Consider the following 17,645-nt stretch of genomic DNA (forward strand, 5'->3'; position numbering starts at 1 on the left):
GTTTGGTTAGACTTCTTTTGTAAAAGTCAGTGGCTGCTATTTCATAAAACCGGTGCGCTAACTAGACAGTTATGACCCAGCATGGATAGAAACAGATCTAGGGGCATCATATACCTCAACCAATCTAATGGCAGTAGTTTTTAATATCAGCTGGCACTGGCTAATAGGTTATGTTAGGTTGGCTTGGTTGACTTGCAGTCATGCATAGACTAGTTCGTTCCATAGCGATACCAATTGGAGTTCGTTAGTTAAGCGTTTTGAAATTTGTTGTTGTTGTTATTGTTGTAGCAACTTACTAAACCCTGTTAGTGTAATGTAGTTACCGGTCGTCTTCGTCTAGTTCATCTAACGGTAGGACCAGAATACGTGTGGTTTCGATAGTTTGCGTCCAGAGAGAAAGGGGTATTAGGTGGGTAGGTTTGATGGGGCATGTGAAAAGATGGTTATTATCGTGCGGAGTGCCTTCACATGCTGGACATATGTTGGGAATGTCGGAGTCAATTCTGGATAGGTAGGAGTTTAGTCTGCTACAGTATCCAGAGCGTAATTTTCCCAAAGTTACGCGGATCTTTCGGGGTAGCTGCAGCTCTTCTTCGTCTGCAAATGGTCTCCCCTTACTGCATTCTGGGGTCGGGAGTTTAGGAAGGTGCTAAGTGTTTCCCGATCAACGTCATTAAGCGTATGTCTAAACACTGATCGGTCCAGTAGTTCTCGCTTCGTTTTGTCCTGGATCTCATCGGAATAGTTGAAGAGATGCCAGCTGGCGTGACGTGCCTGTGAGGCATCTGGCAGGTGTCTACAAGGGTGAAACCAACGGTAACACTCGAGTAGAAACTGCTTGCTGAGCATTTTGTTGTGCTCCTTAACTAGGAGCTCTGCCTAGTGCATCGATTTGAAATAGTCCACCCGCACGGGGCTTGTTTCTATTGCGAATTTAAGGAGACATTTCCAACCCACTGCTGGGATATATAGCAATCCATCAATCTGTGGTGCCCCAAATATTTTAAGTCCCTAAATATCGCAGTTATGGCCTGGAACCCCATAGGAATGTGGCTAAATGGGAGACATATGCGGTTACCTTCTAACGACTTTTGTCGCAGCTGTGGAAACGAAGAGAAAATGGAGAGTATTGTATACTTTCTCTTGCACGCTTTCGCTGTCAAAACTCTTACTTCTTTGGATATTTGGCAGACTTCAAATTCGCAGTAACTCGACTAACTTAGACTAAGAAAATCACGTTTTGAAAACTATTAGTTTCCGAAATGGGTCTCTCGACTTCTAAAGTGCATGGAGATCAAAGGCGATTATGTTGAAGAATTTAACAGCGATAAGTGACTAGTTAGCGCCATAACTGACAGATATATTAAATTAATTATTTTTTATTAAAGACATTAAAATTGTATTTTTTGGCCTTTGCCTTTTAGTCAACCAACCGAACTTTTGTTGTTAGTCCCTCGTGTGCTATATCATTTTTTAGGTATTTAAAATATTTTCAAAAATTACAAAACTGCCTAATTTCACGTGTATATGTATGTGCGTGTACGCATAGTTACTCAGGTGAAAAAAATTAAGCTCATTAGAAATATTACAAATAATTCTCGCAACTCACAACTCGCAACTGCGAAGGTTTTATACGCACATTCCTACATACATAATTCGCAAAACGTTAACAAGAAATGCCGTGTATTTCTTTTAAAAATAAAATAAATAAAATTAAAAATTACAAATAAACCAAGTCGTAGAATTAGGCAAATGAACAGCTGAAATCAGCAACACCCGCCAATCAGCGCACATTTGCCAGTACTGAAATGTGAATGAGTTATTTTGTTGTTCATTTCATTTTCATATACTTATTGCGTTTTCGACTACCTTCAATCGATGCCGGTTAGTAACGCCACAAGCATAATAGCTACATACATTCATAAGTGAGTGAAAAAAACGAATCTTGTCAATACTGGCAGGTATTTATTTAAAATTTAACGGTCGTTTATCGTCGTCAGTTTTACCTACATAAAAAATTGCCATGCCTTGGCCAGAAAACGTGCGCTGTTGCCTTTATTTATAATTTTATTATGTGAATATGGTAATTCATCATCATACATCCATACACATATACACATAGATAACAACATTGCATACCCTTCCCTTTGTAATTAATTCGGCCTGAACTTCTTTGATTTTTTGCGCCGCCGCGGTTGGTATTTTCAAATCGTTCTGGTTTTGGTTTTTGTGGTTGTTTTTCTAACTATTTATTTAGATTTTAATTTTAATAACTTATTTGCGTTTTTCTCTATTTTTGGGTTCTTCTCTGTTTTAATGCCTCGGAATTTCTGCGAAAAATACCCACAACTGCTCTGTCATCATCGTCATTTAGCGCAAATTCAAAACGTTAAAAGCGGCGTCGCTCTCTCGCGCGCTCTCCCCATTTTCAACGCTCTACTTGATGCATTATTATTCATTTTTTTTCTAGTTTGTTTATTAGCCATTTTTGTTTGTGTGTGTGTGCTAACACAAAACGACATCTAGTCATCTGCGGGGAGACCGCTAACATTTACAAGCACAAGCACAAAAAAAATAAAAACAATGAAAGGAAAGAAAAAATTAAATAAAAAACTAAGAAAAAACGCAAAATTCTTTGCAAGCAAAAGTGTTTTCAGCGCTTGTACAAAAATTCTTTGAGCAAGAATGCTTCTTCTTCCTTAAATTTTTGCACGTTTATAGGCGAAGAAAAACGCTTGAAAATACCTTTATGACTCAGCAATGTTTTTGTTTTATTTCATTTTTTTTTGTTTGTTTTTATTCTTTAGTCGGTCTGTTTTGAGTTATAAAATATTTCTCTTTTCTTTGAAAGTGTGAGAGATGTCTTGTAATGTGGGCTAACATTTTCTATCTTCGAAAAATTCGGAAATGTAAAAGTGACTGGGTGCACTGGAAGCCTTCCAAAATTTATATTTTATTATTAATTATACGTTTTAAATTTTTATGTATTTTGTCATTTACAATTTTATATATGGTATATGTGCATTTACATACATATTTATGGGCATATGTATGAAAGCAAATAGTTTACTGACTAATATCATTCAACAATTAATAACACAATTTTTTGGCAGAGCTTAAGCTTTTAAGCAGAAATATTTTTTTTTAATTTTTTGTACGCCTCTTAGAATTAAATATGTGCACATGTATGTATACATACATACATATGTAACGAAAAAGTAGTGAAACATACCTCATATATATGTTTGTAGTATCAAGAATTTTTTTCTGGAATTTCGTGGAGGTGTAGAGCTTATTTTTGCATTTAAAACAAAAACAAACTCTATGAGGTGGTCAATATTTTGGATAGATAGAACTTTAGATGGATAGATAAACATAAAATGTATAGAAGAGATTACCCCCTACGGCTAAATCAAATTTTTTCCCCAAAATAACATGTTTTCGCTAGTAGATTCTGATAGAGAAAAATATGTGTGCACGTACAGCTCGCAAAAAAATTTAGCAACTCAACATTTTGGCAAGTTTTGACTTTTTTTAATCTAATTTATCTTATTTATATAAGCATAGTTCATCATCTAATGAAGATCATATAGATCCATGTTGAAACTTTGGACAACAAATTAATCAAAAAATTTTCAAAATTTTTAAACAGGAATTAAAAAAACTTAAATTCCAGTTGGCTGTTGAAATTTTTTTCTCCATGTTCTCTATATAAAAAATAGTAGACTAAATAAATTATAAATTAGTAATGATTTACTTAAATTGTAATTAAACAGTTTTCCAATTTTTGTATAAAGTTTGAAATTTGAATTCATATGTTTTCTATGTTGGAATGCATTTTTTTTTATTATAATCTAGTAGAAAATATAATTTTTAAGGGGGAACACCACTATGATTAAAATAAAAATCGATTTTTTTTGCATTTTCTTAAAGTAGATATATTCAAAAATATGTAAAAAAATGTTAACTTAAAATCTTGAAAATTGACGAAGTTATACCCAATACAATAAGTGCAGGTAGTGAGTTGCAACGTCCAATGAAAGCTTTAAAAGCGCTGTTCTCAAAACGACTTTTTTGAACACGGTGGCTTCGATTTCTTGAAGACTTATGAACCGATTTTAATTTTTGTTTTTAATTTTTGAACATGTATTGGCTACAGTCGTACATAGCCGTTTTTAAAAATTCCAAAAACTAATATTTTTTCAAGCCTTTCTAAAACAAAAAAAAGGGTAAAAACACAAACTCATTTTTCAAACCTGCACCATTTTCTCAAAAAAAAAAAAAAAAAAAAAAAAAAAAAAAAAAAACGCGCCACGTACGACGATAGCCATTGATGTATAGCTTAAGAATTTTTTGGTTTTTTGCTTTTAGATGATTTTTCACCGCTGTATCGTGGCCACCAGGGTGCATCAGTTTTTTATGACGTCATTGCATTAATATTAATAGCAATTGTAATTTTTAATATTTTTTAATAAAAATGTGTGTCAGTATATTTGAATATATGTTTAATAAATTATAATTTGTCCGATCCTCAAATAATCATCCCTACTTATAAAAAACATTCATCAAAATCACTTAATTTTCACGCGTTCACAGTGGTGTTCCCCCTTAACACAGTTTGCCAGCTGTCAAACCATAGTTATGGATATCGATGGTTCTCATCCCGATAAAAAAAATATAAATGCACATTAAAAAAAAGACAAAACTGATGAGGCGCTCAGAGTGAGGAAGTGTTATATTTTTTCACGGCTTGTATACCGACGATTAGGAAGTTTACGTCTGAATTTTATTTTAGGCAGAAGTCAAAGTTATCCAGTTTCGCTTTTTCTTCTGGCATATCGGCATAGGGAATTATCCTTAAATTTTAGATGTGTGCTTGAGATGGACTCATCAGTTTTATGCAAAAAAGAGCGAGGGAAACACTTTTGTGCAATATTTTACCCCTCTAACTCCTCAATAGATGGGTTGTTCTTGTTGTTGTGGAATTTGTAATTGTTGTTATTGCCGCAGCATGACCATTCTCCATACAAGCAGGGGGAGTGACAGTCCCTGGCCGGACATAAATCCGGGTCGTTCCGGTAACGTAGACCCAACTGTCAATAGATGCTCCTTTCTAGTCTCTTTGTTTCAAGAAACGCTCAAAAATACTCATAAAAGGATCTGATGGGTAAAGAGGTAAAACAAAAATATTTTTCTTAAAATTCGGCTTTAAGCCTCTCAAGCTCCAAATTCAATTTAAACGCCAGAAATCAGTCAAAAATGTTATCTTACTGCTAAGAGTGTTGAAAATTTGCCACAACAATTAATTTATGCATTCAATTAGGTATAATATTTAAACTGTGACAACAACAACTTAGAACCCGCAATATTCAATAAAAATAGAAAACATTTAACTTTTTACAAAAAAATAAAACAGGTATTTATTCGTCCTATATTCGTCGATTGGTTCGAAGGTCAAATCTTTCCCTTTTTACCAAGTTATCAAACGAAACATCCTAAACAAGATTCTTTATTTGTAAAGGGTATTTGAAAAGTGATGCCTAGATGTCAATAGTGAATATGTCCTAGACGGTACCTTTTTTTATTTTGTCATAGAACAACGCGTTAAAATTTTGAAACTGATTATGAAAAAAGGTCGATCTTTAAAAACAACATATCACAAAATTCCATATTTCTTTGGTGGAAATAATCATCCCAATGAGTCAGAAATTCAAAGGTTGGTGAAAAAATTTCAAGAAACTGGTTTCGTTGAGGATAGAGAAAGAAATGGCAGACCATGGCTTATTGCTTTTATTGTAGCTTCATAAATATTCCACGTAAAGCTTCAGGAATGCTGCTGAAGTGAAAGTCCTCGGCCGGATTTATACCTGGTACGAAGAACCGGCGGTCGTGGGAAATATACGGGTCGAAGCTTCATTTAGTTTTGATATCCTTTCTACCATTCTGCCAACACATTTATCACCATTCAAAAATGCTACCACAAGTGTAATCTGTCGGTGTGGGGAATTTATTTGCCCATCATGAGCCGTATACTGCAATGTCTTCGTTTCCTATTATTGTGCAAGGAATCTTTAATTTTGCTGTTTTAGATCTCTTTCTTATTAATATGCCTATTTTTAAGTATGTAGCTTGAAACTAACTTCCATGTCAAACAAATTTAATTGTTGATCATTGTTTTGCAAATAAATTCCCGCAGTTTTTTAAGCTCCACAAAAGTACCACCTCCAATTTCTCATTTATCCATTTCATTAGCGCTCCCACACTCACACATACTTATGTATGATATGCCCAATTGCATGACAGCCAGACTCCGCCAATTTGTCAACACCAAATTTATTAACATATTTCTATTTTTTAGCGCCCTTCCCACGCCTCTTCAACTCTTCCCTAACCGTGTCTTGATAAATGCTTTTCAATTTATTCTCCTCTCACCTCAGCGCTATTCATTCGGCGCTTTTTACTCTATCGGGTGCTCGTGAATTCACGCGCAAGTTCATGGCTTTGTTTTTGCTGGCGTTCTATTTACTGTTATCATTCAATCATTTATTATTACTACATATGTACATATACATTTTGTACGCTGGAGTTTGATAGCTGCGCCGTGGAGTGCGCTTTGACAGACTGATATATTTTTTGTTGCTATTTTTTTATATTGAATTGTTTTAAAATATCTATTTCAATAGGATGACATCATCATACGAGCAAGGCAAGTGAGCCTTACTGTACTTTGTTTCATATTTCTCAATTTTTATTATTCCCAATCGGTGATAAGCCCACTCGAGGGGTATCACCCTCTATTCGTGCTTCTTAATTGGCTCTTATTTCTAAACACCCTTTGTTCGGTGATTATTGTGTTTATTTGTTTCATTTGATTCCTATGGACTTGGTAATTTGACTATGAGGGGCGATCGATAAGAGCGCTAGTAAAGAATGATAATGACTGTTTACAAAAAACATTAATAAAAACAATAATAATAATAAAACTTAATACAAAAAATATATAAAAAATTTAAGAAAAAAGTAATAAAAAAATAAATTACAATAAATAAACTGAGATTGCAGTTAGTCGGTGAATAGCTTTTTCTTTTAGAGTAAGCTGTGAATCGCTAATATTGAATACCATTTTTAGGTCAGATATATTGAGTGAGAATGGATCAGCTACATTCTTTATTTTTGGACAAACTTTTCAGATTCATCGCTTCTTTTTCCGCATTTTCTATCCGTACTTAATTTGTTTTTTTAGCTTTTAAGTACAGTGGACATCTATGCCACAGTATTTGGGTCTTCATTTTTGTATGGTAAAAAAGGCTTTAACAAAAAACTAAACTTAACTAAAAAAACAAAAATAATTTTTCATGGAATATTAAATATTTTTATTATTGAAAATTACACAAATAGAACTTTAAATTAAGATAAGAAAACTTTAAAATGAGTAAACAGTAGAAGTTTTGTCGAAATGAAAGTGACGTTCCTTGGAGAAAACTTATTTTGCGCTGACCAAAATTTTGAAATGTGGTTCGTCTCAATTTTCATTGGATCATATTAAACATTTGGGGAAAAATTTTTTTTAAACAAATTCGACTTTCTGAAAATTACAGCTGGGGTGCGCCATTAATGATCTCTCGACCTACTCAAATTAATCCGTCCAGCCTATGAATTTTTCCAATTTATCTCATTACAGAAAGGTGATATTTTCTTTAAGCCATACATACTGAGTGGCCCTCGTAATTATAGTTTATTCTGTTGAAATGAAAATATGTATGACATGGGATGTACTAGGGATGTCAATCCAGAAACAGCGGTTTATTTTTTGTTTGAGTTCTAATCTTCATTGCGAAAATCCTATTTGAAGAACTATGAAGAAACAAAATCTCTATTTACAACATTGGCTGAATTAAAAACAAAAACACACACAGCTGAGCCCGAAAAAGTGACTGTTAAAAATGGCTGATGAATAGAGGCTAGCTTGACGGATAAGCATAAATTGCTTAGGTTTTTAATTAGCATTTCGAAAGCTTCAGGGTTTATAGAAAGCCGTATGATATGCCAGTTATTTTGATTAAGGAAATTTATATTGTTTCTAATAGTGATGATAGAGGCTGTAGAAGCATTTGAATTCCTAGCAACAATTTTGTTAATAAATACTCAAGCTGAAAAGAGTTTTTTACCTGCCTACTTTGCATGCAATAAATTTGGGTTATGCTTTGAGGCAAACATTGTTTAATAAAAAAACGAACGCTAATATATTTCAAATATAACAAATTGTACAAAGAATTGTTTGTTTGATTTCGAGACTGTCTCCGAATCACGAAATTATAAAACGAGATCCCGAAAATTTCATTTCAAATTCAACAAACTCTATACTTCGTGTGACTTCGGGACTGCCTCGGGCTCCCGAGTTTATAAAACAACATCCCGAAAATTTCAATTCAAATACAGCAAACTCTATACTTCGTTTGATTTCGGGACTGCCTCCGGATCCCGAAATTATAAAATGAGATCTCGAAAATTTCGTGATCAGTAAAATTCCGAAAATTTAAATTCCAAATGTAAAAAAAACACAATTAAATTAATATGCTAAATTTTCGTTGTAGCGTTAACCCCGTAATGGCAGCCACATACGAACATCCAAGACAAGTCATTTGCATAAGCATTTATGAAGCTGTACATTTTCCTTTGACATGCACTTTTTTACTTATTTCCATGTGTTCCTCCATTATGAGTTGCCGCTCTGAACTGCTGCTATCGTTAAGTGCCTGCCAAATTGTTCAACACCTTCGTAAATTTTTTTGTTGTCTTTGTTATACAGTGATTTTGTCAGCTTTTGTGTTTCCGTAAATACTTGTTTTTTTTTAGTGATTTATTTATTGAATTTGCCATAAATATTTATCAACACAAAAATAATGACATCATTTGCGAAAAAACTCAGCAAGCACCTCACTTACTTCATTCACTACCTCATCGAATACCTGTGCATTTAAATTTTTCAACGTTTCCCTCTAAATCTACTTATACAATACCTTCACCTTTGCGTCGTCAATCACTATTGCACATGACAAATTGCTTGATGCTCCTAAGTGTTGAGTGTCGAGCCAATTAAATCGTAAAAAAATTATGCTGAATGTGCACTTTATGCTATTTTCTTTGTTTTTTGTTGTTGTTATTTTTTTCATTCTTTTTATTTCTCTCATTCTTCACTTGCATACCTCCTCATTTGCATTAGCTTCTTATTGCTTTCGAATTTGTCCACCACTTACTTTCGCATTTTGATTCTCAAAACAAGCGTCGCCAATTGTCATATCTGCTGCGATGATTCCCATGTTTCGATTAAAGTCGGTCGATGCTTGTCTGTTGCATTTCTCACCACATTTATTTTCCAATGCAATTATTTTTTAACTTTGATATTTTTCGCACACAATTTCTTGTTATTTTTAACTCTTGCCGAATGTGTGTATGTTTTCTTCTTCGTTGAAAGATAACGTACCCGCACTCGTTGCCATTTGCAGTCCATCTTATCACCGTTTCGAGCCATTCGTGAATAGTTTGTTTCGTTTGTTTTTTATGAGAGCAGCTGTTTATTAGCATTTGGTGTAAAAATATTTATAATCGCTTTAGTCTAAAAGAAACTGCGAAACGAATAACGTACGTTCGATTGAATATTATTTCTTAATAATTATAATTTATTTTCAATTGATTGCGGCTAATTTTTTTCGTACCCGATCGTGATGTACTTGTGTGTGTTTGTGAGATTTTGGCAATTAAAAATGTGCAATTCGTTTAAAAAAGTGGATTTATAGAAAAGTTTGGCATCAAAAATATGTTCTTAAAGTGTTTGTAATTCGTATTGCGCCGATGGAATTCGGTACGCGCACCCTAATGTATGTAGACCACCAGAACAATAAGTGACTGCAACAAACGGTTCTATGTTAGCAGAACGATTCGATTCGGATTTGTATATGGCCAATGACTATCGCTCCTAAATATTTACGGAAAATATTTATGTTGTTACAATAACAGCAACTAAATAAAAGAACCCCTTCGGAAAAAATTACGACCAATAAGTGATCGCTCTAAACAAATTCAAAAAGTTCATCTCTATTTAAATGGGATTAGTCTCCCAAGTAAAGAGCAAACGTTTCGGTTTTTTTTTTTCGATTTTAGCCTGATTTGGGAAACATATTAAAGAATAACTTTTCATTGGTTATTATGCTGGAAAAATAAAAACATTAAATTAAGAAAAATTAAATAACAGGACAATAACATTTCGTTAACAGGAAATATGAAGTCGATTGGGGTGCCCGTCTCCATTTCCATTGCAGCTGGTTCTATGTTACCGAAATGACTCGGGTTTTTCCCCGACTAAGGGTTACCGTACCTAGGTGCCAGTCTCCTTGCCAAACGATTCAGTCACTCATAAGACTTCATCATCTAAAACTATTTTCCGCAAATTGCGATCATCTCTCAAGAAGTATCTACTAGGTCTTGTTATTTTTCTTGTACGCAGTCAACTTCTGTGATCTGTAATCCCAACGAAATGTAGTCCGCTCCATGTCTTCTTCTACAAAGTTCGCAAAAGACCAGCTCAAGCTTGTAGTTCAACGTAAAGAGCCTTATAATATATCTCACTGAGCCTTATTTTATTTAGTGGATTATATCATTCAATTCCTGTGCCTGTATTTACGCCCGCAAACTAATAATACGCTCGCAAATATAAATTTTTTTTTTCCAATTTACTTTCGAGCGCAGCTATATGAATTGGGTGTTTTCTGAAACCTTGAGAACTTCAAATGATATTACAAAATATAAATTTTGTTAGAATACATTTTTATTTATTATATTCTGGTGGATAATTTCATCGCATTTATTTATTGAATGTCAAACCCGGCATATGCCCATTGCGGCTATGAGTTACATGGCCCATACGATCAATCCAATCTTTGAATTCTTTTTTCCAATAAGTCTGGACGTGTGGCGTCGATAGTTCGTCTGCAGCTAAAAAAACACCCGATAAATATACGATATATATACGATATATATACACTTCCGAATCGTAGTCATGTTCCGACCCATTCGGCTACCGCGGTCGTCAGGGCGCAGCTATTATTATTTGTTGCTATAGTGCCGTCTTTGAAAAAAAGTTTTCCAATGTTATCTACTTCTCGCTTTCATCTTAATTTGGGTTCATAAGAGACATTCGGCAATTTATAAAAACGCTTCGTTAAACCCACGTCGTCTCCACTCCAGTGCCATTCTACTCATGTCGATTGCTGGCTTGCGTATTTCACATGTCAATTGTTTTTGTCTGTTTCGATTGGGGAGTTGAGAATTGTACAGACACCAACCACGATTCACTGCCATATAGTGGGACGGATTTAACATTCGAATTAAAAATTCGTAGTTTGGTACGCGTTGTCTGCTGTTTGGAAAACCAGATCTTTTTGAGCCTTGCAAAAGCTGCTTTGACTTTTTTGATTCTCGCAAATCGATATCGTCTTTTGCTCCACCGTCCAGTGTAATTTGGCTTCCTAGATAGGTGAAGCTATGTACATTATCACTGGGTTCCCCATAAATTGTGAACCTATTTTCTAGGAAGGTGTGGATTTAATGGGCTTAGTTTTCGCGAAATTTATTCGTATTGCAACGTTTTTGGCTTGGGAGTTTAGGTCATTAAGTTTGCTCTGCACTGCAAAGAGTGATTTATTAAATTTTCCGTAGTAAAGTTTTCATACAGAAATTAGCTATTTCCATTTATGAATAAATAAATATTCAACCTCACTCAGGTTAGGTTAATCCACTTTTTGAATATATAAATATTCAATTCCAACAAAGTAAAAAAAAAATATAGCCATTTTTTCGTTATTGCAGCTGTCCATTTGGCCGTGTTACGCTTTACTTCAAAGGAAATCCAATAAACAGTTGGTTTGTTTTTCTCACAAGTGATTCGTTTTTTACCTCACTGCAGTCTATTTTGCTTTAAAGCCTGTCCAAAAGCCTTGGCCTTCACCCGCAGCATTTATCATTCAACTATTATTTGCATGTATTGCTGCTTGGCGTGAAAAAATCTCTCTCTTTCCCCCCGTCTCTCTCTCTCTCTCTAGTTTTGTGAAGTGATTTCTCTTTTTCCACAAATAACCATCTCTTTTACCAATTCGCTCTCAGATTTTTTGGCCTCTAACCGTTATGACACATATTCGTATTTTTCCTGTAAATTATTCGAAGCTTTTCATACAAACGCACATACGTATTTGCTTCATATCCCGCCGTATTTTTCAATGTTTTTGTTTTCACATATTTTCAAAAATGACATGAAATTTAATGGCCACCAAAACAAAATTGGCTTGCCAATAACGTCTTTCAGTGCAGTCGAAATTGCCAACAACATCGCACACACAAAAACGCGGCGTCAAAGTGTACCGACGGGACGGGCTACGCCAATTATTTAGACTCAAAATTTTCCATTTTAACTTGTCTTTAAACTGCACGTTTAGGAAATGCATTTGGCAACGCACAATTGCAACGATCTTAAAATTGATACGAAAAATAAAACGATACGAATTCACGGAAAGTACACGAAAATCGCAAAATTCACCGACTTCAGCACAGCTTCCAAGAAATTTGAAGTAAATGCTTATAGCTGAAAAACTTATAAAATTACAGTGCAACACAGCCGCCAATGGGATGCGTCCTACAACAGTTGTAATACGCCGCCGCCGCCAAACTTAAAATATTTTATGACCGTTAAACATATGCGCGTCCACACATACATATATACCAACAAAAGTGTTAGTGCGCAACAAACTTTAAGTGCAGCCAGAAATAAAAAAGAGTGGAACAAATTAAAAAGAAATTATAATAATAAAAATTCGTTCGCTAGTCAAAGTTAGTTAGTAAAATTAAGAAGACTTATTCACGATGGAGAAGCTGCGCGATAAAATGTGGTTTCGCCTCTCGGGTGGCGGGAGCAGTGGGGCAGATTCCGCAGATGATGCATCACCCACAAGCACCAGCAGTATTAATAATTCGCTGACGGTGCCCAGCTCAGGCGGCAGTGAGCCGTCGCGTTTTGAGAAGTTTCGACGTGCTAGCTTTCGTCGCAAATCTACTGGCCACATGCCGACACGTAAGCGTTCCAAATCGCCCCATTTCATATTGCAAGCGGACAAATCCACTTCATTGGAGGAAGCGGACGAGGATGCGGAGAAGGAGCGCAACAATGCAGTGTTGGCGCAAGGGCAGATATCGTCAGGTGATGCTATGATCGGAGGCAGCTTGCTTGCATGCCCCTCACAACAGTCACTGTATCACAGTGAGGTGAATATTTTATTGAATGGAGTGGAGGGGCATATTACAGCACTGCCATTGCTCAGCGATCCCAAGCCGGAGCATAAGAAGACGACACTCAAGTCCATCAAAACAGATCCACCGAAGCGCAAATTCTACAAGTTCTCATCTTCCTTAGCGCGTCGGCATGGTTCATTCGAGAGTGCTGAAGTACCACCGGCTGTAAGCACGCTTGCGCGCTTGGGCGAATACACACCAAAAAGCACCCACAAACAGCCGAACGCAAGAGTCGCCGCCTCTGTCGCCGAGTATAGTGATGAGGAGGATGATAACGACGACGATGACGAGGATGCGGATACGGACTCCACCGATTCGGATGACGAAAGCAGTGATGCTGACGCCGACCAATTATCGCCTCAACGTGGCAATGGTAAAGAGAAGATACTGCTTACCGACCCAAAGTTTAAACATAACCGCATCGAGAAGAGTTCTTCCAAAACGAAGATGACCGATCTGGAGAAGCGCGAGAGCTTGAAACGTTCACGTAGTGCGCGCAAAATAGCTGCAGCCGAACGTGTTGCTGCTGCAGCGGCAGCGGTAGCTGCGTCTTCTGCGGTGACGGCGGGTGAGGAGGCGGTAAGCCCACAAAAGAAGAAGGATAAACGTGCGGAAAAGGAGGCGGCTAAGAAACAATCACGTGGCCATAATAATCTTAATTTGAATGCGCTCGTCAAATTCGTGATGAGCAACAAGAAATTTCTAAATACTGAAGAGTTTACCTTCACGCGTCGCAAGTCGGTGTCGGAAGTGGCGACGACGGCCATCACTTTGGCGGCCACTTGCAAGCCAATGCCGATTGCGTTAAAGTATCCGCCCGAAAATGTGGTGGCCGAAACGCCGAAGGAGCATGACACCAAGGCTGAGCGCAATGTAATACTTGTAAAGAAACAAAATCTCAAGAATTCATTTTGCGATCACTTAAACAACAATAATAACGAGTGCGGCAGTGATAAGAACAAAAAGAAGAAACAGAAGAAGCAGAAAAAGAAATCAGTGGAGCTGGAGGAGTGTGTGAACAGAGAAATCTACAAATGTATTGCTGAGGATGATACGCAAAAAGCATTGGACGCCAAAGTGAAGCGCAACAGTTCAAACAGCTCGAAGAGCAGCAAAAGTAGCGGCAACTTTGAGGATGAAGCTTTCTACTCTTGTGATGAATTGGAACGTGAGGAGAGAGCCAGAGCCAGTGGTAGTTATGGTGGTGGCGGTAGTAGTCGCGGTGGTAGTGTAAGTGGCGTGGAGGCATCGCCTAGTTCCAACACTTCTGGCTCCAATTCATCTGCAACGAACTCATTGTCGCCGCCAATTTTTGTGTCGACCGATGAGGCGGGCACCCAAACAACAGACGTAAAGCGTAAAACATCTTCCCCATCTCTCACCTCGAGAGTTGCGGCCAAGATCAACGAGAAAACGAATAACTATCGTAATCGGAGAGCAGTCGCAGCTGCTGCGGCTGCAGCGGCGAGCAAAGTGGCCAAAAAGCAACGCAAGGGGCAGATGTCCTTAACAACGACAAGCGGAGGTGTTGGTGTATGTGCAAGTGCGGGCGCGAGCGCGAGCGCTGAAAAGCGTGCAGAATTCTACAAGCAATTAAGTGTTGGTGAGCAAAAAAATAAAATAACTAAAATATATAAAAAGAGTTATGGAAAGGAGCCATATTGAATAGTCAGTCGGTCAATGCTTTCAAGCAAAAATTTACCTTTCTTACTTAATATGGACGATATTGGGTGGGTAGTATAGGGTATTGGGTTTAAAAAGATATTACAAGTAGCAGAGCACCTCAGTTTTGTTATTTTGAGTAAGCAGAGAGTTGTCTGCTGGTTATCATTGGGGTTTGACATCAATAAGTTTTATTTGGATGGTCTTGTCATAGTTGAACTTTGACCTGACCGGCATTCCTTCGAAATCTTATATGTGACGTATTGACAATTAGCGAAGGACAAAAAAAGTTTGTATAACGCTCAAAAACACATTGCACGGGGAAGCCTTCTCGTGACATTTTTAGATAACGAAAACTTTTAGGTTTTTCAACTTCTGCACCACTTCCGCCTGCTCCCAGGAAGCACAACTTCTTATAAACTCAAAAGTACTAAAACCTGCACGCTCTAGTAATGAAGAAAACGAGGAAGCAGGTATGCAATCAGGGTTAGGGACGAGACGTATGAAATCGTGCCACCATTGCCCTTGGACTTTAAATAGGGAGGCCTGTTTTTGTAAAGTTATTTGTGTAGAGTACGATAATCAGCGAACACAAAAGTGTAGAGATCTTTACTAGTTAGAAAGTGGCTGAATAAGAGAGTCATCAAGGGATCACCAAAGATTTCTTAATCCCCGCAGTTATGTTGGTGAAGAGGATACTTGTTTTCGGAATCAGTGCAGGGACTGGTTTGGGATGGGTGCAAGAATCATAAATATGGTGGAAGAAATAACCAAACCGACTTTCCTACGTCCATAAACTAAATCATTTTTCAAAAAAAAAATGGATTATGATTGGCTCTCTATTTAGAAATGGCATGCAAACTCCAAGGAGCCAAACGTTGTTTGGTGAAAGATTGTCAAGTTTATTTGTTTTATTATTTAAAGAAATATTACATACGCACTTATTTTATCATCCTTTTTTATGAAATATTTATTTTTGATTTCCTAATATTTTGATTGCCTAATTAATTTTCTGCCATCTCTTTTCGTTCTTTTGCCCTCATTCCATTTTCAGAACGCTTGCACACATCATCCATAGTGCGACAACCCTCCGATCGCAGACCGGATGCAGGCAACCAAGCGCTGCGTTCCAACGGCAATGCCACAACGTCCGCCGACAACACAGACGATGTACAGCTACGCTTGCCATCGAGCGCTTCATACCCAGCCAGCGGGCCGGGCGGCGAATCAAGCGCTGGCGTCGCGGGTAAAGGCGCATTGGGACGCGGCACGCGTGAATCGAATGTGCCATTGCCAGGCGATGCGGCCGACTTGTCAGCTGCAACCGATACGAATGCGCAGGACGCAGCAGAAGGGAAAGATGCACGCCGCGAGCGGTGAGTTGTGATTTTGATGTTCTCTTATTCTCTTTGTTTTTGTACTAATTTGTTTTCATTTGCATGCCTTTTCCACAACATGCACATGGCGCACACGATTCGCGTTCTATGAAAAAAAAAACCAAAAAACCCAAACATATTAAACTTGAAATTGGCGGGGCGTACGTACAGTTTACACCAGCAACATCAACAGAATAAAAGCGCACCCGTCTCGGTTAATCGCTCCGAATCGTACAAGGAGCGTTTATCGCAAAAACGCAATCGCAATAGTCGACGCAAAACATCAGATCCTAGTCTGACGTCAAGGCCAAAGTGAGTAGTTTCTTCCATTTATACAATTTTTAGCTAAAAATAAAATATTTTCCGTGATTCGAGGATCAGAATATTTTTGCTGCTCTTGATAGATATGCATACATACATCTATAAATTCGCTAAGAGTGTTGGAAAATTACGTAGGGCCCGTGGAAAAAAGTAATGTAGTGAAATACGTTGAGTGGACTTGAAATTTTTGAAGTTTCGCTTAATATTGGTCAAACGGCCAACCCCCATATGAAGAAAATATTCAAGGTGTGCTTTCCAATTCTAAATCAGAAAAGTTCGTGGCAAAGTTCACTTTAGGTATCAGTCAAATTTTTTGAATTTTACTCACTGGACATTCTCACCAAAGTCAGTTTGATTGATGTTACTGGAACGAGTCGGATTTATGTCCGACCCAGAACTATCACTGCACCAGCATTCGCCATACATAAATGTGGAATATTTATCCTCTTCAACAACTTTGGTCAATGGAATTATTGAATAAATTTTGAAAAAGTACCAGGCTTAGCCTTTTACAATTTATTTGTCTCGAACTTGTTTCCAAAAATAATATCGTTTGAATAAATTGTGTATACCTACCGTACCAATAATGAAAAGTAGTAGATATTGGAAAAGGTTGCGTATCACTTGCCAAACCTCTTCTCCGGAACCCCCAAAGCTGATGCACTTAAATTTCACACAGTAACATAAATTACGAATGCCGTACTTAAGGTGAAAAGCATTAAGTATTGGAAAAGATGGCTTAGTATCTCCTATACAAACTTAAATCTAAAAAAAGTGCATATTTTACCGTTTATTCGATTGAAATTCGATAAACGCTACTACTATGGTATTGGTAAACTTTTCAACCACGGACAATACCTGTATTTATATCCTTCTATTTTTTGACAAAAAATGTATCAAGCTATACCCCTGTGGGCTGGTTGAAGCGATGCTTCATCCGGAATCCAA

At 36.9% G+C, this 17,645-nt stretch overlaps 1 protein-coding gene and 1 long non-coding RNA gene across 3 annotated transcripts in view; one reads left to right on the plus strand and one right to left on the minus strand.

Annotated features, from left to right (window-relative positions):
- LOC129243621 (uncharacterized) overlaps positions 1 to 17,645 on the plus strand; it is a 180,265-nt gene that overhangs the window by 25,262 nt on the left and 137,358 nt on the right. Inside the window, exons 1-4 of one of the 2 annotated variants that reach the window (XM_054880775.1) lie at positions 9,625 to 9,642; positions 12,489 to 14,941; positions 16,055 to 16,376; positions 16,548 to 16,688. In XM_054880775.1, coding sequence (XP_054736750.1) covers positions 12,913 to 14,941; positions 16,055 to 16,376; positions 16,548 to 16,688 — 2,492 coding nt within the window. In that variant the 5' untranslated portion in view covers positions 9,625 to 9,642; positions 12,489 to 12,912. Of the gene's footprint in view, positions 1 to 9,624; positions 9,643 to 12,488; positions 14,942 to 16,054; positions 16,377 to 16,547; positions 16,689 to 17,645 lie in introns of those variants that run through there. The other variant, XM_054880774.1, reaches the window with a different exon arrangement.
- LOC129243622 (uncharacterized) lies at positions 16,634 to 17,218 on the minus strand. Its single transcript, XR_008582329.1, has 3 exons — positions 17,026 to 17,218; positions 16,795 to 16,958; positions 16,634 to 16,721 (listed from the first exon to the last, which is right to left on the minus strand). It is a non-coding gene; the product is annotated as an uncharacterized LOC129243622 (long non-coding RNA).

The sequence above is a fragment of the Anastrepha obliqua genome, chromosome 4, assembly GCF_027943255.1.
Source record: "Anastrepha obliqua isolate idAnaObli1 chromosome 4, idAnaObli1_1.0, whole genome shotgun sequence".
Classification (NCBI taxonomy): Eukaryota; Metazoa; Arthropoda; class Insecta; order Diptera; family Tephritidae; genus Anastrepha; species Anastrepha obliqua.